General features: G+C 58.7%; 4 protein-coding genes across 4 annotated transcripts; all 4 read right to left on the reverse strand.

Moving 5' to 3' along the window:
• Positions 1–4,129: 4,129 nt before the first annotated feature.
• Positions 4,130–8,857, reverse strand: LSCM1_02238 (uncharacterized protein; the record flags this gene model as incomplete). Its single annotated transcript, XM_067319823.1, has 1 exon — positions 4,130–8,857. One exon carries the CDS (start codon positions 8,855–8,857, stop codon positions 4,130–4,132), a length of 4,728 nt encoding a protein of 1,575 aa, XP_067175198.1.
• A 4,943-nt stretch (positions 8,858–13,800) lies between these two features.
• Positions 13,801–15,108, reverse strand: LSCM1_02239 (uncharacterized protein; the record flags this gene model as incomplete). The annotated part of the gene is made up of 1 exon (XM_067319824.1): positions 13,801–15,108. One exon carries the CDS (start codon positions 15,106–15,108, stop codon positions 13,801–13,803), a length of 1,308 nt encoding a protein of 435 aa, XP_067175199.1.
• Positions 15,109–17,085: 1,977 nt separating this feature from the next.
• Positions 17,086–20,322, reverse strand: LSCM1_02240 (uncharacterized protein; the record flags this gene model as incomplete). Its single annotated transcript, XM_067319825.1, has 1 exon — positions 17,086–20,322. The coding sequence occupies one exon, from the start codon at positions 20,320–20,322 to the stop codon at positions 17,086–17,088; it is 3,237 nt and encodes a 1,078-aa protein (XP_067175200.1).
• Positions 20,323–21,369: 1,047 nt separating this feature from the next.
• LSCM1_02241 (uncharacterized protein) lies at positions 21,370–23,907 on the reverse strand (the record flags this gene model as incomplete). Its single annotated transcript, XM_067319826.1, has 1 exon — positions 21,370–23,907. One exon carries the CDS (start codon positions 23,905–23,907, stop codon positions 21,370–21,372), a length of 2,538 nt encoding a protein of 845 aa, XP_067175201.1.
• Between the last annotated feature and the right edge of the window lie 145 nt (positions 23,908–24,052).

Genomic DNA, 24,052 nt, shown 5'->3' on the forward strand with positions numbered 1-24,052 from the left:
TAACGAAGGGAGGCAAAGCGGTCCGTCGATGATCCAATATCGTGAGTGCGAGCGGCGAAACCGAGAGAGATGCAAAGAACCCAAGAAAGATCAGCAGACGGTTCCACAGGAAGAGTGACACGGAAACGCCCACAGGCGCACCGCCAAAAAAAGGGGGGACGAACAACCGCGTACACCAGAGCCATGATAAGAAAAGGGTAAGCGTCCGATGATACGAGTAAGACGAGAGACGCTCGCTATGAAGACTATCATAATGCACGCTCTCCAAGCGACCTTTGAGTGCTTTCCATGTATGGCGTATACCCAGAGTCACACTCTGTCCAACTACCGAGCCGTCTCACAGGCGCCAGTGCGTCGCGTGAGGAAGCCGCGGGCACGCCTTGCAGCCATGCTGCCGCTCCAGACATCTGCGCAGAGCCCCTGCCTCGCATCTTGTCGCCCGCATGCAGAGCAATGACGCCCTCTCCCCTTTGCATGTCGTGGGTGCCTGGCCCAGGGCCACTCCCAGCAGCGGCTCGGCGTTCGCGGGGAGCGGAGTGGGGTGAGTGTGGGGACGGCAAGCGTCCCTGTCGCAGCGCTGGCGCACTCAGCCGCCCAGATGAACCACGGCTCGATGAGGTGAGTCCCCTTTCATTGGAAAGAGGGTGCAACAGCGGAGGGCACACGGCAGCGCTCAACGAAAAAAAATAGGGGCGCACCGGGGATCAAACAGGAGCATGGAGGTCCGGAGTACAAAACGGTGGTCGTAGAAGTAGTAGGCAGGAAGGCGTGGCTACCGCAGACGCGTGTGCGAAAGTGCATCTCGCAAGCTTGTGCGCACGCAGTCAGCAGCGCAGCAGTGGCATACGCGCAGAAAGAGACAGCGAAAGAAGGAGTTGGCGAGAAGCAGTGAAAGACGAGCACCGTCATGTTGGGCGCAGACGAGAGGCGCAGCAAAAAGAGCAGAGCGGCGCGAACGCGCTCAAATGAAAAGACCGGCTGAAACCCCCTCTCTCACTCCTCTCTTGAGAGACTATAGAAGCACAAGAGTGAATTTCCACGGCAACCAGAAGGCCACAACCTAGGATGAGCGGCAAAGAGATGCGAACAGATCACCACAAGAAAGGACGGCGGCGCAGAGGAGAGGAAGAGGGGGGTGGGGAAGGGGGGCGGAGCGCCGTTCCCTCTTGGGCAGCCCCTCTCCCCCTGCAACTCAGCTCCGTCGCCCATGTCGCATGTAGCAGCACCGCGACAGAGAGGATGTTATCGAAAAGGGAGGACATGAGAGGGAGACGGGTATCGGCACCCACCTGACAAAAGCTCAACAGCGAAGGAAGGGTTCACGAGGGGGGGAGCAGAGGGGGGAGCGACTAGTCCCCGAAATCGTTCTCCCCCCTTCCACTCACTATCGACACCACTCTCCTTTCGTTCACTGCTTCGTCGACTGCCACCGCGGCGGTATAGAAATAAAAAAGGTGCAGGGGGAGACAGCAACATCAAAGACAACCGTATCAGAAAGAAGGCGCACATAGAGCGTTAACAGCAGAGATCACGCATCGCCGCTGAGAAGAGTGCAGCTTTCCTTTCCTCGTCATGACGCTCATGGAGAGAGTAACGTCTCGACGAGATAAAAACGTGCCTGCCCACTCTAGCATCGACTCCTTGACGACTTTTGTCACCCTTGCCTTTTCTCGCTTTTTCCTCCCTCTACCTCCCCACCCCTGCCCCTCCCACACACGCACATGCTCATGTGCTTGTCCACACCCATACGAAGGCCTTTTTTGTCTATGTCCGCCACTGTGGTTCATCGTCCGTGTGCCTCCGCTTTGCGGCGATGACGTTGCAGTGAATGCAAATGTAACGATTTGTGGTTGTTGCTGCCTCTCTCTCATCCCTCGCGCAGTTGAGTCCGTTCGAGTACGGAGGCGGTGCACATCGCTGTAGAAGGGCTGACAGAGAAGAGAACGCCAAAAGGCAGAAGGATACGCGGCATCACACAAAGAGAAAGAGAGAGAGAGACGCGCAGAAAAGACTCTTTGCTCTGTCGGGAAAGGAATTCGGTGGGAGCCGTTTCGAAAGCAAGCAGCGGCGCGCGAAGAAGGACAGAACAAACACCATGCGCGCATAGCCTCTCAGAAACACTGGACGTGGTAGCAGAAGAAGAGGGGAATAAGATGCAGCACGCTCATACGCACAACGAGTTAAAAACGCCTAGACGCTCTTGAGTAAATCTACACATGTCCACTAGAGAGCCAACGGAGTCAGTGAGAGCAAGAAGGTACTCCGAAGCACTCCAGCATATCGCCATTCGCACGACCTGATATATACAAAGAAAGAAAGAGCGGAAGAGAAAAGAAGCAAGACAGAAAACAGGACCGAGGAGAGCGGAGCAGCAGAGGGGAGAGCAGCGCCCTCAAATACCCAAAAATACAACTTTGGCCAGCCTTCACGAGCACGCACGGCAGCGCCGGCGTTGTCTCGCCAATGTCGCACGCTGCGACCTGCCCTGGGTGCAGGACGCCGAGGTACGCGCGACCGCTGCGCATAGGATAGGGCGCACGCGTGCGTTGCTCCCGGGGAGTGAATGCCTGCATGCTTTCATGGGCGCTGCCGAGGCCTCCTGACGAGACCGTGGCCCGACGTGCACCGCCCACCCTCCCAGGCGCACAGGGCAGGCCCCCCTCACCCACTCGCCCTACGTGAGTGCGGAGAGGGACGCAGGCGGGTGCGACCCAGAAGGAGCAGAACCGGCCCCTTCGCAGGCCCCACTAGTGCGAGCGCCGCCCCGTCCACGGCACGTCACGCCGAGACGGCAGTCATCGCCATCTTCCTCTTGCACGGCGCGCACGACACGAAGAGGTGCAGCTTCTTGTGGCCACGCCTAAGGGACAGAAAGCCTAGCCCGTTTTCAAGGTGAGGGGGTGGGGTAGCGCTTACCCACATGCGATGTTGCAGCGGCCGGCGAGCTGCCTTTCTGACGGCGCCCCTGCACTGCGACTCCAAGGACGCCTGTGCTTGGAGGGGGGCGGAGCAGGAGAAGGAGGAGGTAAGTGAGGACGGAGACCCTCTCAGCAGGCACGGCATCAGGCAGAGCCTGCAGGGGCTCTCTTTGCCTCGCATTCGGTGAGCGCATGCCAACAATGAAGGGAGGATGTCTCCACGCCGTCCATCGAGATACGTTGCTTGTATACCTCCTCATATAAGACTTGTTCGTGCCGAGGCTAGCTGGGCCCGACTATTGTACCCATGCTCCTTGGCTTAGAGCGAGAGGCGGGCGTGGCGTGGATCTTCTTTAGGTCTGTAGCATAGTCACGAAAATGCGTGATGTAGCTCTGGGCTGCACCAGCCCTCGGTGCCTCGCAGGCAATCATCGGCTAGAGTGTGGTGGAGCTGGTCCAGGAAACCCAGAGTTCAGTGCTGAGGCCGGAAGCCTTCGCAATGTGGTGGGCACGTGCCTACCCAGCGCTTCTTCCGTCGTCGCGGGGCCATTCCCTGCGGTAAAACAAGCGACTTTCTGGATCGTGTCACAGGGACGGGAAGACACTGGGATGTTGCCGGACTATTGTGGCCTCAAGAAGGGCCCGATTAGCCTCTCCCCCCTCTCCTCTCACCATGAAGCGATGGGGCGGGGGGAGGGGAGGGGGAGAAAAGCGAGTGAGAGAACGCTGCGAAAAACAGCGGGAAACATCAAACGAAGACGAGATGAACAGAGGATGGGGAGGGGGGGTGGAGTGGGGGGTGCGAACAAATACAGCGGACAGAGATGGAGGCCACACGGAGCAAAGAAAAAAGGGGGAAGAGGGAAGAGGGGGGAGCGACGTCAGCGACAGACCTGTGGCGGAGCGAAGGACGGAAAAGGCAGAAAAGGGACAAAAACGACGACTCTACGGAGAACACGAGTAACGAAGTAAAAGAAAAAGGAGCAAAGAAGATGCAAACGCACAAGCCCGTATGACACGTGGCGGTAAACGGCGGAGAAATGAGAGGCCCAATAGAGGAAAACAAACGGTGTGCGTCACGGGGGACCGGGGGTGCTTCGTGTGTCTGTGCGTCGAGAAGCTGCCACGTCCATTCAGGCATCAGCACACACACACACACACACGGGAAAAAGAAGGCAGCAGGTGTGAATCTTCTCTTGGTTTGCTGTGAGTTAGTTGGCCGGCCGCCCGAGGGACTCCAAGTCAAGGGGACGCCTCCCCTCAGGATACAGCTCCTTGTCCAGCTCCACCAGCTGATCAAAGAAGCCCTTGTTCGGCTGAATAGAAGGCCGCCCCTTCTTGGTAACAAGGTAGGCCTCGTCCAGCCGCATGCCCTTTTTCATCATCAGGTACGCAATGACGGTCGTGGCGGAGCGCGACAGACCGGCGAAGCAGTGCACTAGACACCCTTTCTTTTGCAATTGGCTCTCCTCGATGAACTCGACGGCCTCCAGGAAAGAGGTGCGAATGTCGGCGCCAGGGATGTCGTCCACGACGATTATCTTGTGACGGCCGCCTTCCGGTGGCACCGGCACCAGCTGCCGGCCCACGGTGAGCAAATATGTGATGTTCAGCTTTCGATACACCATCTGCGACTGCGCCGAGCGGAGACTGCCGCAGTAGAGGTACGGCACAATTTCGTCCGGGTAGAGTTTATTCCAGTTCACCGTAATGTTCGGCAGCCCATTGTCCAGGTTTTCCTGGTAGTAATGCTTGTAGAGCGACGGCTCGTTATCGAGGGCGATCGTGAGGTCGTCGAAGCGCTGCAGCAGGTGCCGCGGAGGGAACGTCGTCAGGAGGTCGTTGGCGGCGAGGTAGATCACCTTCAGTTTAGGTGACATGATCTTCGTCTTGGGGGTACTGACACTGAGGCTTCCCATGAGGGAGCCTGCCCGGTTACCCATAGAGTTCGCAAGACGCGCCCCGCTTAGCTGCGCAGGGGTCGCAGCGTAGTTCTCCAGCATGGTAGAAGTGCTGGCGCCTAGGGGAGCAGCGACAATGTTCAGTAAGCTTTCCGGGATTGTGGAAAAGTTGTTGTAATCCAGTGCGGCTGAGGTGAGCGACCTGAGGTGGATAAACGACCACGGCAGATCTACGAGCGCGTTGTGACTTGCATCAAGGCTTTCGAGCGCGCTAAGATCGCCAAGGCTATCTGGAAGGTTGGTGAGCTTGTTGTACGACACGATAAGCTTGCGTAGATGAGCCAAGAGACTCAGCTCGTGTGGCAGCGATGCAAGGTTGTTCTGCGAGACGTCCAGCACAACCAACTGCAGCAGCGGGGGGCTGTACACCTCCACCGGCACCGTGTCTAGCTCATAGTTGTACAGTAGCAGCTCCGGGTGATTGCTCGCGCGGCAGCGCTCCAGCTCTTGCTGCCAGTCGCCGTCCTCCATTTCGCCCGCCTTTAGAAGTGCTGGTTTCTTTGCATCCTTCTCCTTTGCGAGGGACAGCTTCGGCGGCGGTGGCAAACAAAGAGAGCCAATCTCCTTGGGCGTGACGGGATCGGTGCGGCCGAGCGAGATGCCCGCTGCGTTCAGCCCCGTATTGCTGCTGCTAGTACCGCTACCGAGGTGAGTTCCACCGCCAAGCATCCCGCCTAACCCACGGAAGCTGATCAGGCTGCGCCCGTTGATGTTGATCGATATGCTCTGCTCGCTCACATCGTCCGAAAAGCGAACGACGCTTTCCATGTCGCCAAACACGCCCTTCGAGATGCTGCTGCCGCCCATGCTGCGCGCCCCGAGCGACCGCTCTGCCACGCGCTGCGCCACGAGGTGCGCCGTGAGAGATCCTACCGGAAAGTTGGCTGTCATCTCGAGCATCTCGAGCGCGTGCACGTCTGGCATCGTCGAGGGCTGCACCAGCACGGCCTTGTTGATGCCTTCCTTGCTGTGCTCGATGGTGTGAATCAGCAACGGCACCAGCTCATGGCCCTCCTTGTGGTAGTTGCCCACAGAGCACTTGCCGCAGCGGATGTAGCCGGCGCAGTCGGAGCACTGATAGAGCGCCACAGTCAGCTCAGCGCTGCACTGGCCGCAGCGCAGGTTCTCGCCCTTGAAGATAAGAACGGTGGGCTTCTCTCCCGCAAGAGCGGTGCTGATAGATGCGTCAGTGCATGACTCACCGCCATTCAAGGTGGCGTCGCAGACCGAGCTAAGCATCTGGCTCTCCTGAAACGGGTCTTGCGCAAGGACGTCAAGCATACGGGCTTCGTCGCGCGTCTCTGGCTTCGAGTGCACGGCTGCCTGCAGCTCCTCTTCTGTCACCTCGACTATCGTCTTCGGCATATTCTGTATGAGCTTCACGTTTTTGAAGTACGCGTGCTTCAGCGCCGCTCGTGCGTTGGGGAACCTCCCCTCTAGTGCGTCCTCGATGAACGAGATCAACGCTGGCGTCAGCCGCGCCGCTGGCGCGCGCACGGCTCCCAACACAGCGTCGACGGCGAACGTACTGCACTTCTCGCCGGCGCGCAGTTGTGCCCATACCGTGTTAAAGAGCTCCGGCAGGACGGCAGCGGCAAGGAGACCGACGCAGAACATGTCCACACTAGGGCCGTGCAGGGGTTTTTGCTTCCGCAGCCACGCAGGTAGCGAGTAGAGCGGGGTGCCTATGGCAATGGAGTCCGACAAGGCGTCCGCTGTTACAAAGAGTGGGCCAAAGTCGGCAATGCGATAGTGAAAGGTGCGCTCCCTGAAGAAGATGTTCGTCGGCGTGAGGGAGAGATGCGCGATGCCGTTGTCGTGTAGGTGCACAAGGCCACTCAGCACGTCCACCAGGAAGTCCTGAAGTGCCGGGTGCGAGGTGTCACTCGTCACTGGCGGCACAGCGTGAATGGCGCCACCGGGCATGTAGTCCTGCACGACGAAGCAGTTTACCTTTTTATCCTCTACAATGTCGATGAAACGCATTAGGTTGGGGTGATCGACCTTGCGGGAAACCACAAGCTGGCGGCGCATCTCCCGTGCCCATGTCTCTCGCCCTGACATTCGCAACCGCTTCAGTATGGACTTGTAGATGATTTTGAAGGCGAACTGCTTGGACGGATTGCGGCGCAGATGCACCAGCATTGTTTCCGAAAAGCGGCCTTCGCCGAGAAACGCGTCAACTTGGAAGCCGTTCCGCTGCTGCATGCGGGACGTCGGGACGGCCACATTGCTCGACGAGGCGCGCTTCAGTGCAAGCGTGCTCGTCGTCCGGTCTCCAAAACTGCTTGTCGTCATCTGCCCACCGAACGCGAGGCTGCTCGTCGTGGATATAGTGCGCATCAATGACGAGGTACCCGCCGTGAAGAAAGGATGCCGCAGCAGCCGCTGCACAGTCGGCCTCTGAGAGGGCTTTCGTTGCAGGCACCATCGAATCGCGTGCTCTATCTCGTTCGCGAAGCTCCAGTGTGGTCTCGGCGGGAAGCGCAGCTCGAACCCCAGAATCCGCTCACGCACCTGCGCGTAGGAGCACTCGGCGATCTCAATTGGCTCGCACCCGTATGCGAGTCGATACATGAGCACGCCGAAGCCCCAGATGTCCACCGCGGCAACTCCGTTCACGCCTGCGTCCGAGACGACATCAACCTCACCGGCCGCGTACGGGCCATCTGCGTCAAAGACCTCTGGCGGGAGGCAAGCCAGCTCCCCGTTAAACACAAGACCCTCTGGACACTGCACGGCGAAGAGGCGCCAAAAGGCCGCGTCGGCGATGCAGAAATGGCCCTCGGCGTTCTCGAGCACGTTCCCAAGCTTCAAGTTGTGGTGGTACACCCGGTTCGAGTGCAAGATTTGAAGACCGGCACCAACCTCCGTGAGGATGCGCCGCAGCTTTTCGGGGTCCTGCGAAAGCCGGCCAGCATAGTTGCCGATGTTGCCCTTTGGGTCGTAGTTGGTGATCACAATCATATTCTCCTTCGCCTCATCATTTAGGACGTCGCTGATACGCAGCAAGTTCGGGTGCATGATATTCACCAGCACTCTCTGCTCCGCGGTGATCTCCTCCATGAGCGTACGGCGGAGCACAAAGCTGATCACCTTGAGGATGCGAAACGCAGAGTCCCCGGCGGCACCGTCGGCAGCACCGCAACGAGAGCCCCGCGTCGGCGTAGGCTTGCTCGACAGCGCGGCGTCACGGGTAGCGAAGTAGCTACGTCCAATGGTGCCCGCGTTGTAGGCGGCGCGCAGGTGGTAGCCGTCGATCATCTCATCCTGATGGAAGTCAGGGATGCAGATCACACTCGAACGGTTCGACAAGGACACTTCAGGGTGATTCAGGAACAGAGGGCCAACGGAGCTGCCGCGGAGTGCCGCAAACACCTCGTACATGGCTTTCTCCTCCTCGGTGGGACGCTCCTCAGCGAGTCCTTCACACTTGCGCACAATAGCGTCGACGCGGCTCACAATTCGGGTGGCGCGGGCTGACATACCCGGCTGCCCGCTCGCGGCTTCATGCGGCGCGCCGATAGAGCTAGTGTCGCACTGCTGCTGCTGGTGTCTGCTTCGCAGCGTGTCGGCTGCTGCGAAGGGCGACTGTGACTTGGGTGACACTACAGCCAGTGGCGGGGGTGAATTGCCTTGTGCCATGGAGCCTCCTGCCGCCACAACTGCACTGGCAGATGTTACAGCACCACCGCTGTTGAAGTGGTCCCCAGAGCCACCGATATTGGTTGTGGCGGCGCTTCCACTTGTGCGGCTAATATGGATCGCGTTGGCGCTCAGGATGGTGTCAGAGACGTCGCCTCCGCCGACCTCGGCGGAGCTGCCACTGTTCATGTGCTGCGCACACACGTTCCGCATCTGATTGGTGCTGCGAGCAGCGCGCCGCGAACCCTCGCGGTCCGATTGGCCGTGAGTTTCACCGCAGACAGCCAAAATATTGCTGCCGCGCAAGTTCGCCGAGCTACACAAGACGCCCATTACTCGGAAGCTCTAGTGCAAATGTGTCAGGGGCCTGGACGCGCCAACAGAATAAATAAGAGGAAAGCTGAAGGCCGCGGAAAGTGACGCTTGTGCCGCGATTAAAGCAAGAACAAAAAATGCACGAGGCCCCCCTCCACTGCGAATCAGAATGCGGGACCGCTGGCACGTGTCGCTTCCGTTCGCGTGATGATAGGAGCTGATTGTGTGTCAAAAAAAAAACGGACGTATGTATGCGTGTCACGCGTCTCTGTTACAGCTCTTCCTTGTCTTCTTTTTACCCGTTTTCTGAGTCAGGCGCTTTTTCCAAAATGTTACCGCAGAGGAGGACCCGGTCAGTGCACAGCAGCAGCGGCAGGAGCAGTTCGTCGATTGTTGGGAAAAGGAAAGGCACGAAAAGAAAGAAATGACGGATGGCCAGGAGAGAGGAGATGAAAAAAAAGAGGGGGCGGGGGAACAAGGGAGGGTCCGGAGAAAGGATTAGGGCGGATGAGAAGGGCCGCACACGCATGCAGGCAGCTATCACAGAAGGAAGCGTTTGTGAAGGAGAAGAGGGAAAACAAAAACAAATAAAAAAAGACAAGATTAGTAGAGGGGGCCTCCCCTCAGAGAAAATAAAGAAGAATTGGAGGCCGAAAGTGTCTGCGTCTGTGTGTGCCTATGTGTGTTGGTGTGTATGCGTATGCGTGGCGAGTACGGGTGGATACAAGGAGGCGTTAGAGAGAAAGAGAGAGGAGAGAGAATCAAGACCTGAATACGAGAAGAAGGGAAGAGGGGCACAGGCACACACACACACACACAGAGACAAGCGTAAACAAGAAAAAAAGATTTATACACGCGAACCTTTAGGAAGCGTGGCGGAGAAAAGGGAGGGAGAAGGAGCAATGACAGAAGCCGTTGGGGGGGAACTATAAAAACCAAAGAATGATTCCAAGAAGACGTGCGTGTCAGGCGAGTGGAAAGTGTACGAGAGCCAGCGCAACAGCAACAAAGAAGCGAATGCACACGAGACACACGCGCCAAAAATGGAAAATCACGCAGATAACAAGAAAAAAGGACTCGACGCCCCCCAAAATCCCAATTCAGTGACCCACAGTGAAAAACGAGCGGGGCAGGAAAAAACAAAAGGAGTAGAGTGGCAGCCCCAGCAGCCCACGAGGCCCCACCGCCAATCGGCTAAGGGTACAACGAAATGTACAACAGAGACGCTTTTTGGAAAAGGTGCGTTACTTTTTTTTGGTTCTTCTCTTTACTCTCTCGCGTTCACGGCGACGAGAAAAAAAATCATCCAAGAAATGCGCAAACACGCAAAAGCGGGCGCGGAAGAAGGGCGGTCGAGGTGGAAAAAAACGCGAGAGTATACACAGTGATGATGGTCGGAATAATGATAATAAAAGAGAGGGGGGAAGAAGAAAAAGATGGAGGAGAGACGATGTGACCAATTGGGTGAACAGCGGCAACCACACCCGTACACACCTACACTGTAGAAGCGGCGGAAGAGGAGGGGGGAGGAGACAACAGAAGATGTTGCCGTGTGTAGAAGCACAAGAGGGCAGCCAGCAACAACAACAAAAAAGCGGTGGACGGGGAGAGGGGAGGGGTGGGGGTCTGAAGGTGTGGAGAGGCAGGCCACATCAACAGAAAGAAAAGAACTTCTACGTGATGCTGCAGTGAGATGAGCGAGAGGGAAACAGATGCAGTATGGGATACGCACGAGCTAAAAGATAAACGATATATATATAAATATATATATCTGTATATGTATTTGTATATAGAGAGAGAGCGTGATAGAGGGAGATCGCCTCCTCCGCGTCTCTCACCCTACCCGTGCACCTTCACCTTTGCCAACCCCCCTTTTCGGTGAGTTACACTTCGTTTCTTGCGATGTCTGTCCTCTCTTGCCTCTCTTGTCGCTGTGGCTGCTCCGTTGCTTCTCCTCTCCTTAACGCGCTTCTCTGCAGCGTCCGAACTCCTCCCCTATTTAGGCCTTGACACAGCGTTCCTCGCACGTGGTCGCCGGCGATGGGGGGAGACGGGGGTACACGTCAGGCAGCCGTGTCAGAGAGAGTCAGTGATAAGTTTCGAGAACACGACGAAAAACAGCGAGAGGGTACTGTCTCCACCGACCTTTTTTTTCTCGGCAGTTGACTGCTCTGAGTGCGCGTGAGCGTTTCTTCGGTCCGCACTGCAAGCAAGCGGCCACGTCGATCCGATTGCGGGCCGTTGCGTGGACAGAGTCCGCAAAGAGCGGCGAGCGACGAAGATGAAAGTGGCCGGCAGCAGCTAATGAAAAGGTGCGTAAAAGTCTATTGTGTCTGTTTTTCTCTCTCACGCACACACACAAACGTCTCTGTGATGCCCAATGCCCTGACTGCGACACGACGGTGTCAAGCGAAAGGGAAAAAGGAGGCGGGAGGAGAATGTGTGTGTGCCCGTGTGCGAGAGCGGGACCGCGCGTGCGGGAAGCTTGGAGTTGGGTGACTCAGAAATAAATAAGAGAAGAACAGTGAACACAAGGGCACGGATGAGAGCACTTATGCAGAGGCACCTTATTCTTACCCGCGAACAGAGGCAAGGGCATAACCTCTGCCCTCCGCGGAGCGGCATCGCGCAACGAGGAGGAGAAGATCTGGGGAAGGGGGAGAGGCGCTCAGTTGAGCAGCTTTGTAACATTTTGCTTTAGTCTCCCTCACATCTGCAAGGCCCGCTCACAAATATTTCGCGCATCGCGATGTGTGCGACGAGAGGCCTCTAAGGGCCGCGGGATTGAAACCGATGAAACTGAGGCTCCGTTGTCTGTTCGCGCCCTGGACTCGCAACCTTTGCACAGAGTCACGTGGGAGCGGTGCGCCTTGCCTCTGCTGCACTCAGTGATGAGCACAACCAGCGCCTGAGAAGGGCAAGGTCCTGCTCGAGATGACGAGCGAGATCGATGCAGTAAACGACTTGCCCGGCATGGGAGAGGAAAGGAAAAGAGCGCGGCCACGCAATCGCATCCGCCATCTTTACTTCTCGAGCGGAAAACACCTAAAGGAGCTGGCAAAGAGCCCCACCCCTCCGCAACAACAGAAAGCGGTGCTTCCGTGACAGGCAGAGAAACAAACGGCTTGATCCCCACAGCGACTCCTCTGAGATCGAAGAACGGCTCAACTCTGCCCAACTACCGAGCCGTCTCACAGGCGCCAGTGCGTCGCGTGAGGAAGCCGCGGGCACGCCTTGCAGCCATGCTGCCGCTCCAGACATCTGCGCAGAGCCCCTGCCTCGCATCTTGTCGCCCGCATGCAGAGCAATGACGCCCTCTCCCCTTTGCATGTCGTGGGTGCCTGGCCCAGGGCCACTCCCAGCAGCGGCTCGGCGTTCGCGGGGAGCGGAGTGGGGTGAGTGTGGGGACGGCAAGCGTCCCTGTCGCAGCGCTGGCGCACTCAGCCGCCCAGATGAACCACGGCTCGATGAGGTGAGTCCCCAATGCTAGACAGTAGAGAAAAACGCACAGGCAACAGCATGCCACCATAGCGTGTGAGGCATATCCAGTGAGGATGAGCGGACGTAATCGGAGGGGCAGCAGCGAGGTGTGCCGAAGGCCTACACAGCTGCACGCACGCGGGCGGATCGAAAAAAAAAAGAGAAGCCGCGAAAGAAAAAGGGGTGTCAAAGCGGGCGGAACGAGTCGACAAAAGGAGGACGTCAGGGTAAGGGAACAAACGATTTCCCAGACGACACTGACATGCCTCTGCCTGCGTTGTTGCGTGTATGAATGTTCCCCAACGTTGAAGCGCCCGTCCTGTGCGCGTATGCCCAGTCTACCCGCCCCTGTGGTGAGCAGGTGAAGCGGAGGGAGGGGGTGGGGGTGGGGGGAAGGTTGCAAGGAGAAGGGAAGAGGGACAGATTCTGTGTTGAGAGCGACTGCTGCGCAGTTTCATTTGTGGTTGCTGAAACCCCCCACCACCGCATAGAGGAGTGAGGGGTGAGCGGTTGCTCTGTTCTTGAAGTAAGAGAGGGAGTGATGCCCGGTGGTGATGATAGGCCCCACAGAATGGCGGGGTTGAGACGACCTCGATGATGCGTTGGCCTCCGAGGATGAGGAAGTGAAGGCGTGCAGAAGGTTTTCTTGACCTTTACGTTCTCGAGTGGATGTGTTGCGTGATTTTTTTCGGTGGCGCTGCCAGCCTGCGGGAACAGTGCGTCGCTCGATCCACTGGCGCTTCGATTCCACCTGAGGAGGAGTACAGCTTGCAACGCAGATGTGAGATTCGGACAGCCCCACCTATCAATACCCCGGCCGGTCCTCCGTCCTGAAACCCCATGCGCTCGCCTATCCTTCAAGAGAAAGAAATAGCGAGCCCAGTAGCACCACTGTAGCGATTTATTCGGAGGACGGCACAGCAAAGCGAACGCGGTCATCTACGAGCCGCCGCCTCCCCTTGAGGGTGGCGCGGGGAAGTGCGGCGGACGTAGAAAGGTAAAGCGACAGAAAGCACGCCATGGGTGGCGAGAGGCAGAAGACACAGCGTACATGCAGGCTGACAAGTGTACGCCCAAAACGTCTACACAACATACGTGTCAGAAGCATGGAGAGGCGGACCATGGGAGGAAGAAAGGGGAAGGGGCGAAAAGCTGCGCAACGCAAAAAAAAAAAGAAATGAGTGAGAGAGAGAGAGAACGTAGAGGAGCCCATGCAATTGGCCGCGGAAATGGGGAGGAAGCGGCCCAGTCCGAAACGTACACACACACACAAACGAGAAAAGACTGTATCGATAGACACAACATGAAGAGCCGTTGCCGCCACGGCGGCGGACGCCGTGAAAGCCCCTCTTGACGCAGGCAGATCCACGAGGTTTATCGTGTCAACGGATGGGAAAGCAACAGTGTGAACCTGCGCACTTTCTGCACTCACCCACCCTTCAGGGCTTTCGCCAGCGTCTCACGGGCACAGGGGCGAGCCCCTACGCAGTATCGACACGCTCTGACATGAGGTGCACCTCACCATTCAGGATGCGCTGAAGGGCGGCCTGCAAATCGTCGTCCGAGTCGATGTGCTCCAGAAGCGCATACCGCACCCTTGTAGGCTTCGAGTGGCGCAGCACCACAACAGACCCGCCGGAGGACGACGTCGTCTCCTCAGGTGACCCCAGATGCACGCCAAAGTCGGCTTTGAGCTGCTGCGTCAACTCCTTCTTGTGCTGAGTTGCCTCAAAAAAAAGTAATGGGTCGTTCTGAAAGTGCTTCTGGATATTGTCGAGGTGGACATGCTCGCTAAGACTGAAAACACACAAAGGGGACTGGCCGCGAATCTTGCGGGTCTGCGGAGAGCAAAACTGCGCAATCACCTTTGGTGTGTATTCGACCGGCTCCACCGGGAGTGCCACAGAAGACTGCCGAGAAGCCTCTTCCTTTGGCTGCGCCGGCTGCTGCCCATCCTCGTCGAGGTTGACAGAGTTCACTGGAGCCTCCGAGTCGGAGCCGCACTGCTTCTCCGCGCAGTCAGCGAAGAAGCGCGCGACGGTGTCGTAGGCAATGGCCTTCTTTGTGTAGGGGATCACCTCAAACTTCTCCGGAGCGTCGCCGTCCGCCGGGGTGTAGCGCAGCACGCCGAGCATTGGGAGCTGCGAGGCTCCGAAGAACCCCGCTACGCCCTTTTGAGGGCTGCAGCTACCCGCGAACGCCAGCGGCAGCTCCTTGAGTTTCGGCGAGAAAGACATGACCGAAAACATCGGTGGCACCTTGTCCTTTGCAGAGAGCAGCACCCCAAGCATCTTCTTTGGCGCTTCACGAGCGGCCTGCTTCATCTGCTCTGCTGTCGACACCTTCATGACTTTGCTCGAGCTGATGTCCCCTACCATGAAGCTTTGCAGTGCCGCCGCGGTTCGTTGGCCTTGGTAATCTTGTGCGGAGAAGACGGACTTGTCCCCGACCTTCCAGTACTTGATCGTTGGAAAGCCGCGCACCCCGAACTGCTGCCCGATGTTGGCATGTTGGTCCGCATCGATCGCGCCGACACGGATGGTGCCTTTCACCGACTCGGCAAACCGCTCGAACTGAGGGTGAAACTGCTTGCAGTGGCCACACCACGGGGCATAAAAAAGAATCACGACCGGCTTGTGTGTCTTCACAAACGCATTCAGCGTCTTGGGCGTCAGCTCCGTCACAGCCGACGATTTTCCGTACGGAAACGCCAATGAAAGGGGTGCGAGACACGAGATGAGAAAAAGCGCAGCGAAGAGGCGCACCACTGAGGCGGAACTGCAACGCATCTTGTGAGAAGGAGCAGCGATAAAAGAGTTGCTATACGGCTAACGCGTCCAGCAGGGGAGAAGAGATGAGGAGAGGGACACTGTGATACGCAGAGGGAAAAAAAACGGTTCACTCCGGCAAGTTGTGAGACGCTGCGCTCTGGCATGCACAGAAGAATAGGCGTAGATGCGCGCTGCGATGAATAGAGAGAGGGGAGGTGTCAGCGGCCTCGGGCAGACTGGCAGGATCGGGGTGAGAGAGTGCCTTTAAAAAACATAGCGCAGCAGAGGGATTAGAAAACTGTGAGGACGCAACAGTCGTGTGCCTAATCGGAGAGTGAGCCGACGGAAGAGTGCGCAAAGGCGTCGCGAGTGCGAATCTGCTGCCGTCACAGGCACTGCTGTCAGACCAGGCGGCTTTCAGGCCTGTGTAAAGGGTGCCGTCTACCGCGCGGACGCTGCATGTGATGGCTAGCCGACGACCTGCTGCTGTGAGAAGTGGGATCGCCCGAGGTATGACAGACACACACACCAGCTCCGCACAAAAACAAGCACCCATGAGCGTCTCCCCTAGCGATGGTAGCGCCGGATTCGTCGCCGCGTCAGCACCGTGGCTGCGGCTATCATGGCAAACTTGAGCTGCCTCATGCCCTGGCCCTCCCGCAGCCAGCGTATATGTACAATATTGACGCCACTGTAAACAAAGATGAGGCACGCACTTACACACACAAAAACAAGAAGCAGCCCCGTTCGGCTGATGTGTGCATCGAAAGTGTACCAACCGCTCTACCGACGATATATATATGGTGTGTCAGCTACGCCAAAGGGTCCGGCTTTGGCAGGCTCCGCCCAGCAAGAAGAATGAGGAGGAGGAATGCGCGAGAAGACGCTCGCCCTATTTGTTCCCCTTCGCTTCCATCCCGATCGCTGGGCAGATGCAGCAAGGAAACATCAGCGTTTCCTGACCACAGACATCGGCCAAAAGAAAAGGAAGCTCACATTTGAGATTTTCAATGCGAAGCTCGCCTAGAGGTCCTGTGTCTCGGCGGAGACGTTGTGAGGCGAAGGGAGCAACGGTGCGCTGAAGGGTAAGGGGAGAGGGTGACGGAGGAGCCGATGGCAACAAAGCTGTGAGCGAAGGAGCTGGTGCATGCAGAATGCTGAGCGTCACATCAAGGAGGCCCTCCGAGCGAACGGGACGCCGTATAGGACTTCAGAAGGCCCCTCAAACGGCCGAGCGATTCTCCGCGCCGTGAGATGCGCTGAACGGAGGCGGAGTGAATAACCTCGGCAACAGAAAGAGAAAGCGTACGGCTTGGCCGCTGACGGGAGAGCACCGAGAGCTGAGCCTCAGCGGCTCTCTAGATTCACGGGCAGCGTGGCCACGGTCATCAGCTTTTCATCGCAGCCGCTTGTCCGCGTCTGGGACGGCGTGCGCGTACACCTCTCCATAGGGCTGCCGTGCGTGAAACCTCGAGTCCCTCCTTACGCTTTCTCATGCTGCCCAATGTACGCACAGACGCGCTACGGCGAGGCTCGAGGGGAGAGTGGAATGGACCAAACACTCCGCGTCCTCTCGTGCCTCGGAAGGCATACAAAAAAAAACTTCCGAAAGGTAGCAAACGTGCAGAAAAGAGCGAGAGACGGTCTGCTCGACTACACAATGACAATGCGCACCTATCGAGTATCCGCATCCATGCCAATCTGCTGTCGTTGTTGCAGCAGCAGTGGCGGTGTCGGTGTTCGCTACGAACGTTTTCGGTATATATATATATGTGTGTGTATGCGCCTCGGAGGAGGAAGGGGAAGATCGAGTGCACCCCATCTGCGCGTGTCACGCCGCTGCCGCCCGTGCAGATTCTTGTGCTTCCTCCCTTCCTTTTCAGCTCGCCCGTCACGCGCCTTAGGCGATAGAGCCCCCCTCCCCCCATGTGCTCCCTCCTTGTTTCAGCCGCGCCTTATCGCCCACTCCTCCACCCGTCTCCTCGGTACCGCTTGTCATAGCCACGAGTCGATGAAGTACGTAGAGGACTGTAATGGGATTGCCACCGTGGGATGGCAGCGCACGTAGGATGCCTCCGCGCTGCGTGATGCGTCTTTGGCGGACGACAGTCCGAGGTGCGGCTGCCGGCACGCCTGTGACGGGATGGCGGAGACCTTTGACGACGACGAACGCGGTAGCTGGCTCTCCAGCGACGAACGTAAGGGAGGGATGCGCGGGACGCTTCGATTCAGTCGGCCTGAATCCTCGTGGCCTGCGAAAGGCCGCAGGCGACTACAGATAGAAGTCCCTGTGCGGCAATTCACGCCGCCCGGGGCCTCCTTTGGCTCCAGAAGCCGAGGCTGCTGCACATGCAGCGAGTGACTGGCGTTTGGCGACGTCGGCGGAGGCGCCAGCGGACGCGAAAGCGGTAACTCGGCCCGAGTCGGCACCGCGGAAGAGCGGGGCACCCAGCTTCCCTCCTCGTCGTCGAGTGCGGGTGACATCAGCGCGGGCCGCTGAGTCTCACGCCTTTGATTCCGACTCGCTTCGTGGGAAGGCGCCATGCAACCACCTTCGCAGCCCACACCCTCTTCAACGAGGACCACAGGCTGCGCTGCTCGAGAGACGGACGGAATTCGCCGTCGAAGCCCGGGTATGGGCAAAGCTTGGATGTACTGCGTGGCTTGCGGCATGAAAAGAGAGCAGCAACTCTCGCCAAGCGCTTGAAGGGGAGATCGAATCATGGACACGGTCGGAGTGCCGAGGTTCAGCGTCTCGGTGGCAAGATGCGAGTTGGCCCGCTCACCTGTCGAGCGATCAGTAGATCTGTGCATGAGCGCCAGGTCGACTGTCGGGTAATCGAGGCAGAGTAGTCGCTGAGGTTGCCAGTACAGTGGCTGCGCCTGCGGCCCTGTTAGCATCCCCGGAATCGCTGTCAAGTCTTCAGATCCCTCTTTAGCAGCATGATTGCAACGCGGCACGGGGCGAGATGGGTTTGAGTGAGCAGAGAAAGCATGATCCCATCGACAAGTGTCGGCAGTGCCGCACATGGTCGAGTTGCGCAGGGAGCTCCGTTGCTGCTGCGGAAGTGTCGGCGGCTGCACGCCTGTGCTAGAGGAAAAGTCGCTGAGGAAACGCGAAGAGTGGCCCTCGACGGGCGATGACGGCAGCAGCAAGTACTGCCGCTGCTGCGACACCTCGCTCGGTTGCGGTGTCCAGACGCGCGTTGTCTGGCCGGCCCGGGCGCAACTCGGTGACGCGGAGCATGCAGAGCTTATGGTACTGATACTGCGGCCGCTGCTCAGGTAGTCGGCACTGTCACTGGCCCGCTGCAGCGATATAGCCCTCCCATCAAGACCTGATATCTCAGCTCTCTGGCCCGTCACGGCGCATAGGTGCACTGCGCCCCCTAGATTTCCTGTCGCAGCAGGCAGTGTCAATGCGCCGCGTTTGTCACCACTGTATCCTGCGTCGTCACCCTCAATAGCCGAAAGAGCAGGCGACGACGAGGCGGACACGTGAGGCGTGGAGGTCCTAGTGGCCGCCTCTGCCGCGGCGGCGGCTGTGGTAAAAGCGTTGGGGCTTGCCGAGTAACCTTTGGTGGGTATGGGTGACAACTTCACAGGCGTCGGAAACCCCGTAATTTGCGCCAGGCTCTCCCAACCAGGGGTGGCGCTGCTGCCCCGCCATCTCTGCGATGCATGCAATGGTGTAGGGGTCGACAGGGCAGCACCATTAGGAAGCGATGACGCCGAGGAGCACGTGCGCGCTGTCGGCGTATGCGTGGCGGAGGCGCCGTGGGTCGTGAGCAGCCGAGGATGCAACTCTTGGCGTAGCGGTGATGCTGTGGGGGATTTGCAACTGGAGAGATGGCCACCTGCCCTCCTGGAAGCCGTGAGGGCGCACGGCGCGCACTCAACTCTGTCACCCTTCGGCATGGGCGTCACCTTCTCGGCGTCGTTCTTGACGTTCCTCGCTGGCAAGCACTCGATCACAGGCACAAAACTACCCGGCTCCTTGGCATCAAGTAACTCCTCGGCGGCCCCTGCAGCATCCGCGGCAGAAGGCACGGGCGCACTCGGCGTAGCCACGCAACACACCAAGGCCGCGGCGTAGTTGATGGAAAAGTTCTCTTGAGAGCTGCAGTCCGCACTTTCACACGTACCGGTGTCGCTACTGGTGGGGAAAAGTGGCGCTCTCAGTCCCCCGGTGCAAAGACGAGGAGGCGTGTGCGCCACCGCATCTGCTGCCGCGCACGGCACGGCGGTAGTCGCCTGCAGGTCAGGCTCAGGGGTGCGGCAGCGGCGAGACGCGGTGGAGATGTCCATCAATTCATCACCGTCGCCAAAGAGCACACGCTCCGCGCCTGTTGCAGGATTGGGGGTCATTTCACTACTGCGGCTCGACGCCAGCAAGGGAGACAGCGGCCGTCCCTTACTCTTCTCGCCCAGCGCCGCTACGGCGCCATCATCCTCTCCACATACTTCTCGGGATGGGTCGGTGTAACGCAGGGATTCCACTATATGTGTAAGGAACGCGCTTGTCGACTCTAGCGGTGGCTCAGCGACCACCTGTCCAGCTTCGTCATCGTCTGCTGCAGCATCACACGTTTCCACGTCGGGTACGACTTGACATGCATCACAGCGCACCGATGTCCTGCTTCCTCCCTGGCTGCGCCACAGTAGCACAGGGCTTGATGCCGCGACTGACGCAGGAGGCGACTCTGCGAAAGGTGACATACGGCACTCCCGGCCTGGAAGTGGGCCCGAGCCACCATGGCGCTCTGCGCCATCCGCAAACGGGCTCGGGCTCACCCCCTGCAGACTGTGCTGGCCCGTTTGCTTCGATAATCCCTCAGTTCCTGTCTGCTTATGCGAGTCCGGTGCATCTCCCATTTCAGTAGGCGCGCATCGAGCTGGTGACGAAGGAAGAGGTTGTTTGGGGGCCGGTGACGGAGTCGTATGAATGAGAGCCCGCTCGAGGCTGCATGCATCCTCCTGCGCCCTGACCGGCTGGAGGGCAAGGAGACTGCATGGTAAGTCCAGCGCGCTCTGCTCAGCGGCCGCAGTGGCGGCGCTGCCCACGACACGTGCCTCGTCGCGTGGTCCCCTCCCTTGCAACGGTGCCCACAGCTTGGATGAAGGGAGGCAGGAAGGTGAAGGGGAGGAGGATGCCCACGTCCCGCTCAGGTTTACCACAGACCGCACGCCGCTGTGGTACACCAGCACACGTCGTTCTGTGGCCGGATGCATCCGACAGAATTACCGAAAGAGATGACAAGTGTAAATGTGTGTGTGCGTGCGAAGTGAGGCGGCCCGTATTCGAGTCGCGATGTAGACAATCTATGTGGTTATATGTGTATATACATCTATCTATCGAGTGTCTGTCTGTGCGTCTGTCTGTGCGTGTGGGTGTAACCAGGTGTGCAGGAAGGTGAAGCACACGAAAACGAAGCCGGCTTCGCACTTCGCGCGCAGCAGAGGAACCGCAGTAGGCTCGCCACTGTCGCAAGCGCGCGGGTGTGACCTCTCCTGGGAGAAGGTAGGGGGGCTGTGCTTGATCTGTGCGGTGGTTGGAAGAGGCACGAGCGCAGAGAGATGTGTGCGTCCGATCTGAAAGTTGCCTCCGCCTTTTCTTTGGGAGGGAGAAGAGGGCGGTAACGTGGGGTAGCAAATCCAAAGACAAGGAGCGCCGCACACGGCAACAATAGGTGGAAGGCAGCAAAGGGAGCTGGAGCGTCGCATTCTGCAAGAGGCCAGCGATGGCCATCGAAGAGGGTCTGCTTGTTCCCCTTACACTACCAGAGAAGCAGCAGCAGTGCCAGGGGAAGAGCAGTGTGGGGACCACGTCGAGTCCTGCCGTCTATGAGCCGAGAATCGCAAAGAAATGAGGTGCCCGATGGGCGAGAGGGGGGAGGGGCAACAAGCGCCTGCGCTCTTCTCAAGAGTGGCCCTTTTTTTTTTTCGCTGCTTTAGTCACCACCAGCTGATTAGGGGTTCCGACGAGTGCACGAGGCAAGGGTGCTCCACCTTCCCGTATCGCCCGCGAGAGCGGAGCTGTGCATAAGTTCTTTCGTGCATTTTTTGGGTTTCCTTTGGTGGCGCGCTTTATTGTGAAGCGGCCCTTTACGGCCCCTCCCCCCGCCTTTCCTTCCCCCTCCCCCCGCCTTTCCTTCCCCCTCCCCCAGAAGACGAGGGCACGGCGTCTCCGCTCCGATTGTGTTGGACACGGTGTGCTAGGTTGAATGCAACGCCGTCGCAAGGAGATCGACTGGTAGGTGGGTGGATCGGCTGCATCACTTATGGCGTCGTGAGGGCGAGGTCTGCAACGAGTGCGATGTGGTCAGAGGGGTATTTCTTGTTGGGTAGGGCAAAGTTTTCCGCCAGCTCGGACTCGGGAGGAATCGGCACCGTGCGCAGGACCTCCAACGAGTCCTCGGAGAAGAAGATGTAGTCGATCACTTCGCGAAAGGTGAGGGTGAAGTTTGTCCAGGGCAGTGAAAGGTCAGTGCACTGGTAGGCGTCCTGCAGGCGCAGCTGCGGTCCGTACAGCGCCTCGCGAAAGACCTTTTCGATGACGCGCTCCTGCTCCCCACCCTCTACCGGCCCCTCAGTGCGCGCCTCACCAGCCACCTCCTCCGGCGGCGACATCGTCTCCTTCGGTGTCTCCGCACAAGATTCACAGGTCCGCGTCAAGTGCTTTCGCGCCGCCGTCGCCTGCGGCAGCACCGTGTCCTCGCCAAGCAGCTCCTCAAGCTGCTCGGGATCGCAGCCGAGCATTCGTCCGCAGCCCCACCAGAAAATCTTTCCTTTCTCCCATGACGGGTCATCAGCCTCCACCTGACCTGTTGTCAGGAGACGGTAAGCGCCGGTAGGGTGCGTGCAGTTGAAATCCCCACATATGACCAGAGGTCGGCGCGGCGGCGTGCCGTCAGCGAAGGTGGGCCGCAGTGGCGATGCCGCCTCATCGCCAGGCAAGGTCAGGGCAGCGTTGTTGAGCCAGTGAAGCAGCATGTACGCTTGAAGAACGCGAATATGACACGCATTGGCGTGGTAGAAAAGATGCGTATTGCCGACGACCACCTCCTTGTCACTGGTGGTTTCTCGCAGCAGCACCCGCGCCCCGATAGAAGTCACGGCGGAGAGCGCTTCTTTCAGCTCTGGGCAGGCACCCACTCGCGCCCCCAGCTCGGGAAACATGGTGGTGAGGGTTTCAAAGTTTAGCGGTACAGATGCGGACTGCACAAGCTTGAAACGCGACGTCCGAAACAAGAAGCCGCAGCCTTCCTTCACCGATCCTGCCTTGTTAAAGTACACTCCCTCGTACCCGCACGCACGCATCACAGGCAGTAAGTACGCTTCAAAGACCTTCAAGCCGCACTCCTGCAGGCAGAGCAGGTCCGCATGATAGGCCAAGAGCTCCTGCACAATGCGCACCTTTCGGTTCTCGAGGTCAAGGATTTCATCGGTTGCGAAGGGGTAAATCTTAGTTTTGGAGCTCTTCGACGTGCAGAAGTCATCATAGAGAATGTTGTAGGTGACGACGCGAAATGCCGGGTAGTTCACGGCGGTGGCTGTCTCCTGCCAGCGCGACACCGGCGGTGGAAGCTGCCGCACCACACCGGGAAGTCGCATTTCTGTCCAGAGGCCGGTGGTGGAGTCCAGCGAGACGCGCAGCATCATCGCCTTACCCTCGAGGTCGCTGGTTGGCGTGAATGTCGACCCGGTGCCAACGACGCGAAAGGGCGCTTCGTTGTGGCCTGTGCTGCGCGTACTCGCCGGTGCTTTTGACAGCACGCACCACTCGAAGCACAAGCTCTCCTCTGATGCGAAGAGTAGCGACACGTTCGCGCATACAAGCGGCAGTCCAACGTACGGGGTACCTGGGGATGTGATGGCGGTGACCGTGGGTACGTTGTGCAGCACCTGCACGGCGGTCTCATTCACGCAGAGAATCTGAGCGTACCTCCAGAAGACACCATTGGGCAGATTTGGGTTCAATTCCGTGTAGGGGGCGGTTCCGTTCGAGTAGGTGAACAGAAGCACCTTCGCCTCTGGTGCAGCGAGTACACCCTCCTCCGCCGCCCCCGCAAGGTCAGAGGAGCGGCAAAAGGCGCGCACAGTTGGGCACCCAGTAAAGATCTGTTCCTTCGAGAGGCGCTTTGAGCTCTTCTCGCTTGGCCGCGGCGGCGCGAAAAGCAGACGAAGGCGATTCAGCGTCTTTGACGCCGCCTCCCTATCTGCTCGTGCCATACTCTTCGAGACCGCCGTGGCGCCACAGTTCGGCTCCGACGGAGCGGTCGCTTCCGCCGAAGAAGACAGGGACTCCCGAGCCTTCGCCGGCGGAGTCGATTCCTTTTCCTCTCTCGCAGGAAGCTCGATGCACAAGTCCAGAGTGACGACTTGGCTACCCTCTGGATGAAGGACCACAACCCTGTTTTTGGCCTGCATTGTGCGCCGCAGAAGTGAGCGAGCTGCAGTCGATGATGATGTGGATGAGGTCGCTAAAGTGGAAGGCGCGGTAGCACAGGAGGGCGAGGGACTGGTGCGCGATGACGCTGGCACGGCGGTCTGTGTGGCGCGATTCGTTTTGCTCCAGCGGCGCAGCGCTTTCTCCGTCCGGTAGTCGGTGAGGAATGATGTAGGGGCGGCCGAAGCGGAGATCTCGGCAGCAGGCCTCCTCGCCGAGGTGGGCTCCGTCGCAGATGTACTTTCAGCGGCGTCGTCGCGCTGCGGCGCACCCACATGAGAGGTCGAATCGTCGACCGAGGCGGCACAAATCGTGGCTAGGGGTGAGACGAAGGGACGGAAGCGGTGCACCGGCAGCCAACGAAGCATGAAGAAGTCTGCCAGACAGCGGATCGCCAAAAAAAAAACACTGCACAGGGAGAGACGGCGACAAGGAGAGAAGTACGTAGACCTCGTGGCAGAGAAATAATGCGGCCCAAGAGGGCAGGCGTGCGTCTGATGGGAACCGCGCGCA

This window comes from Leishmania martiniquensis, chromosome 34 (genome assembly GCF_017916325.1).
Source record: "Leishmania martiniquensis isolate LSCM1 chromosome 34, whole genome shotgun sequence".
In the NCBI taxonomy this organism is placed as follows: domain Eukaryota; phylum Euglenozoa; class Kinetoplastea; order Trypanosomatida; family Trypanosomatidae; genus Leishmania; species Leishmania martiniquensis.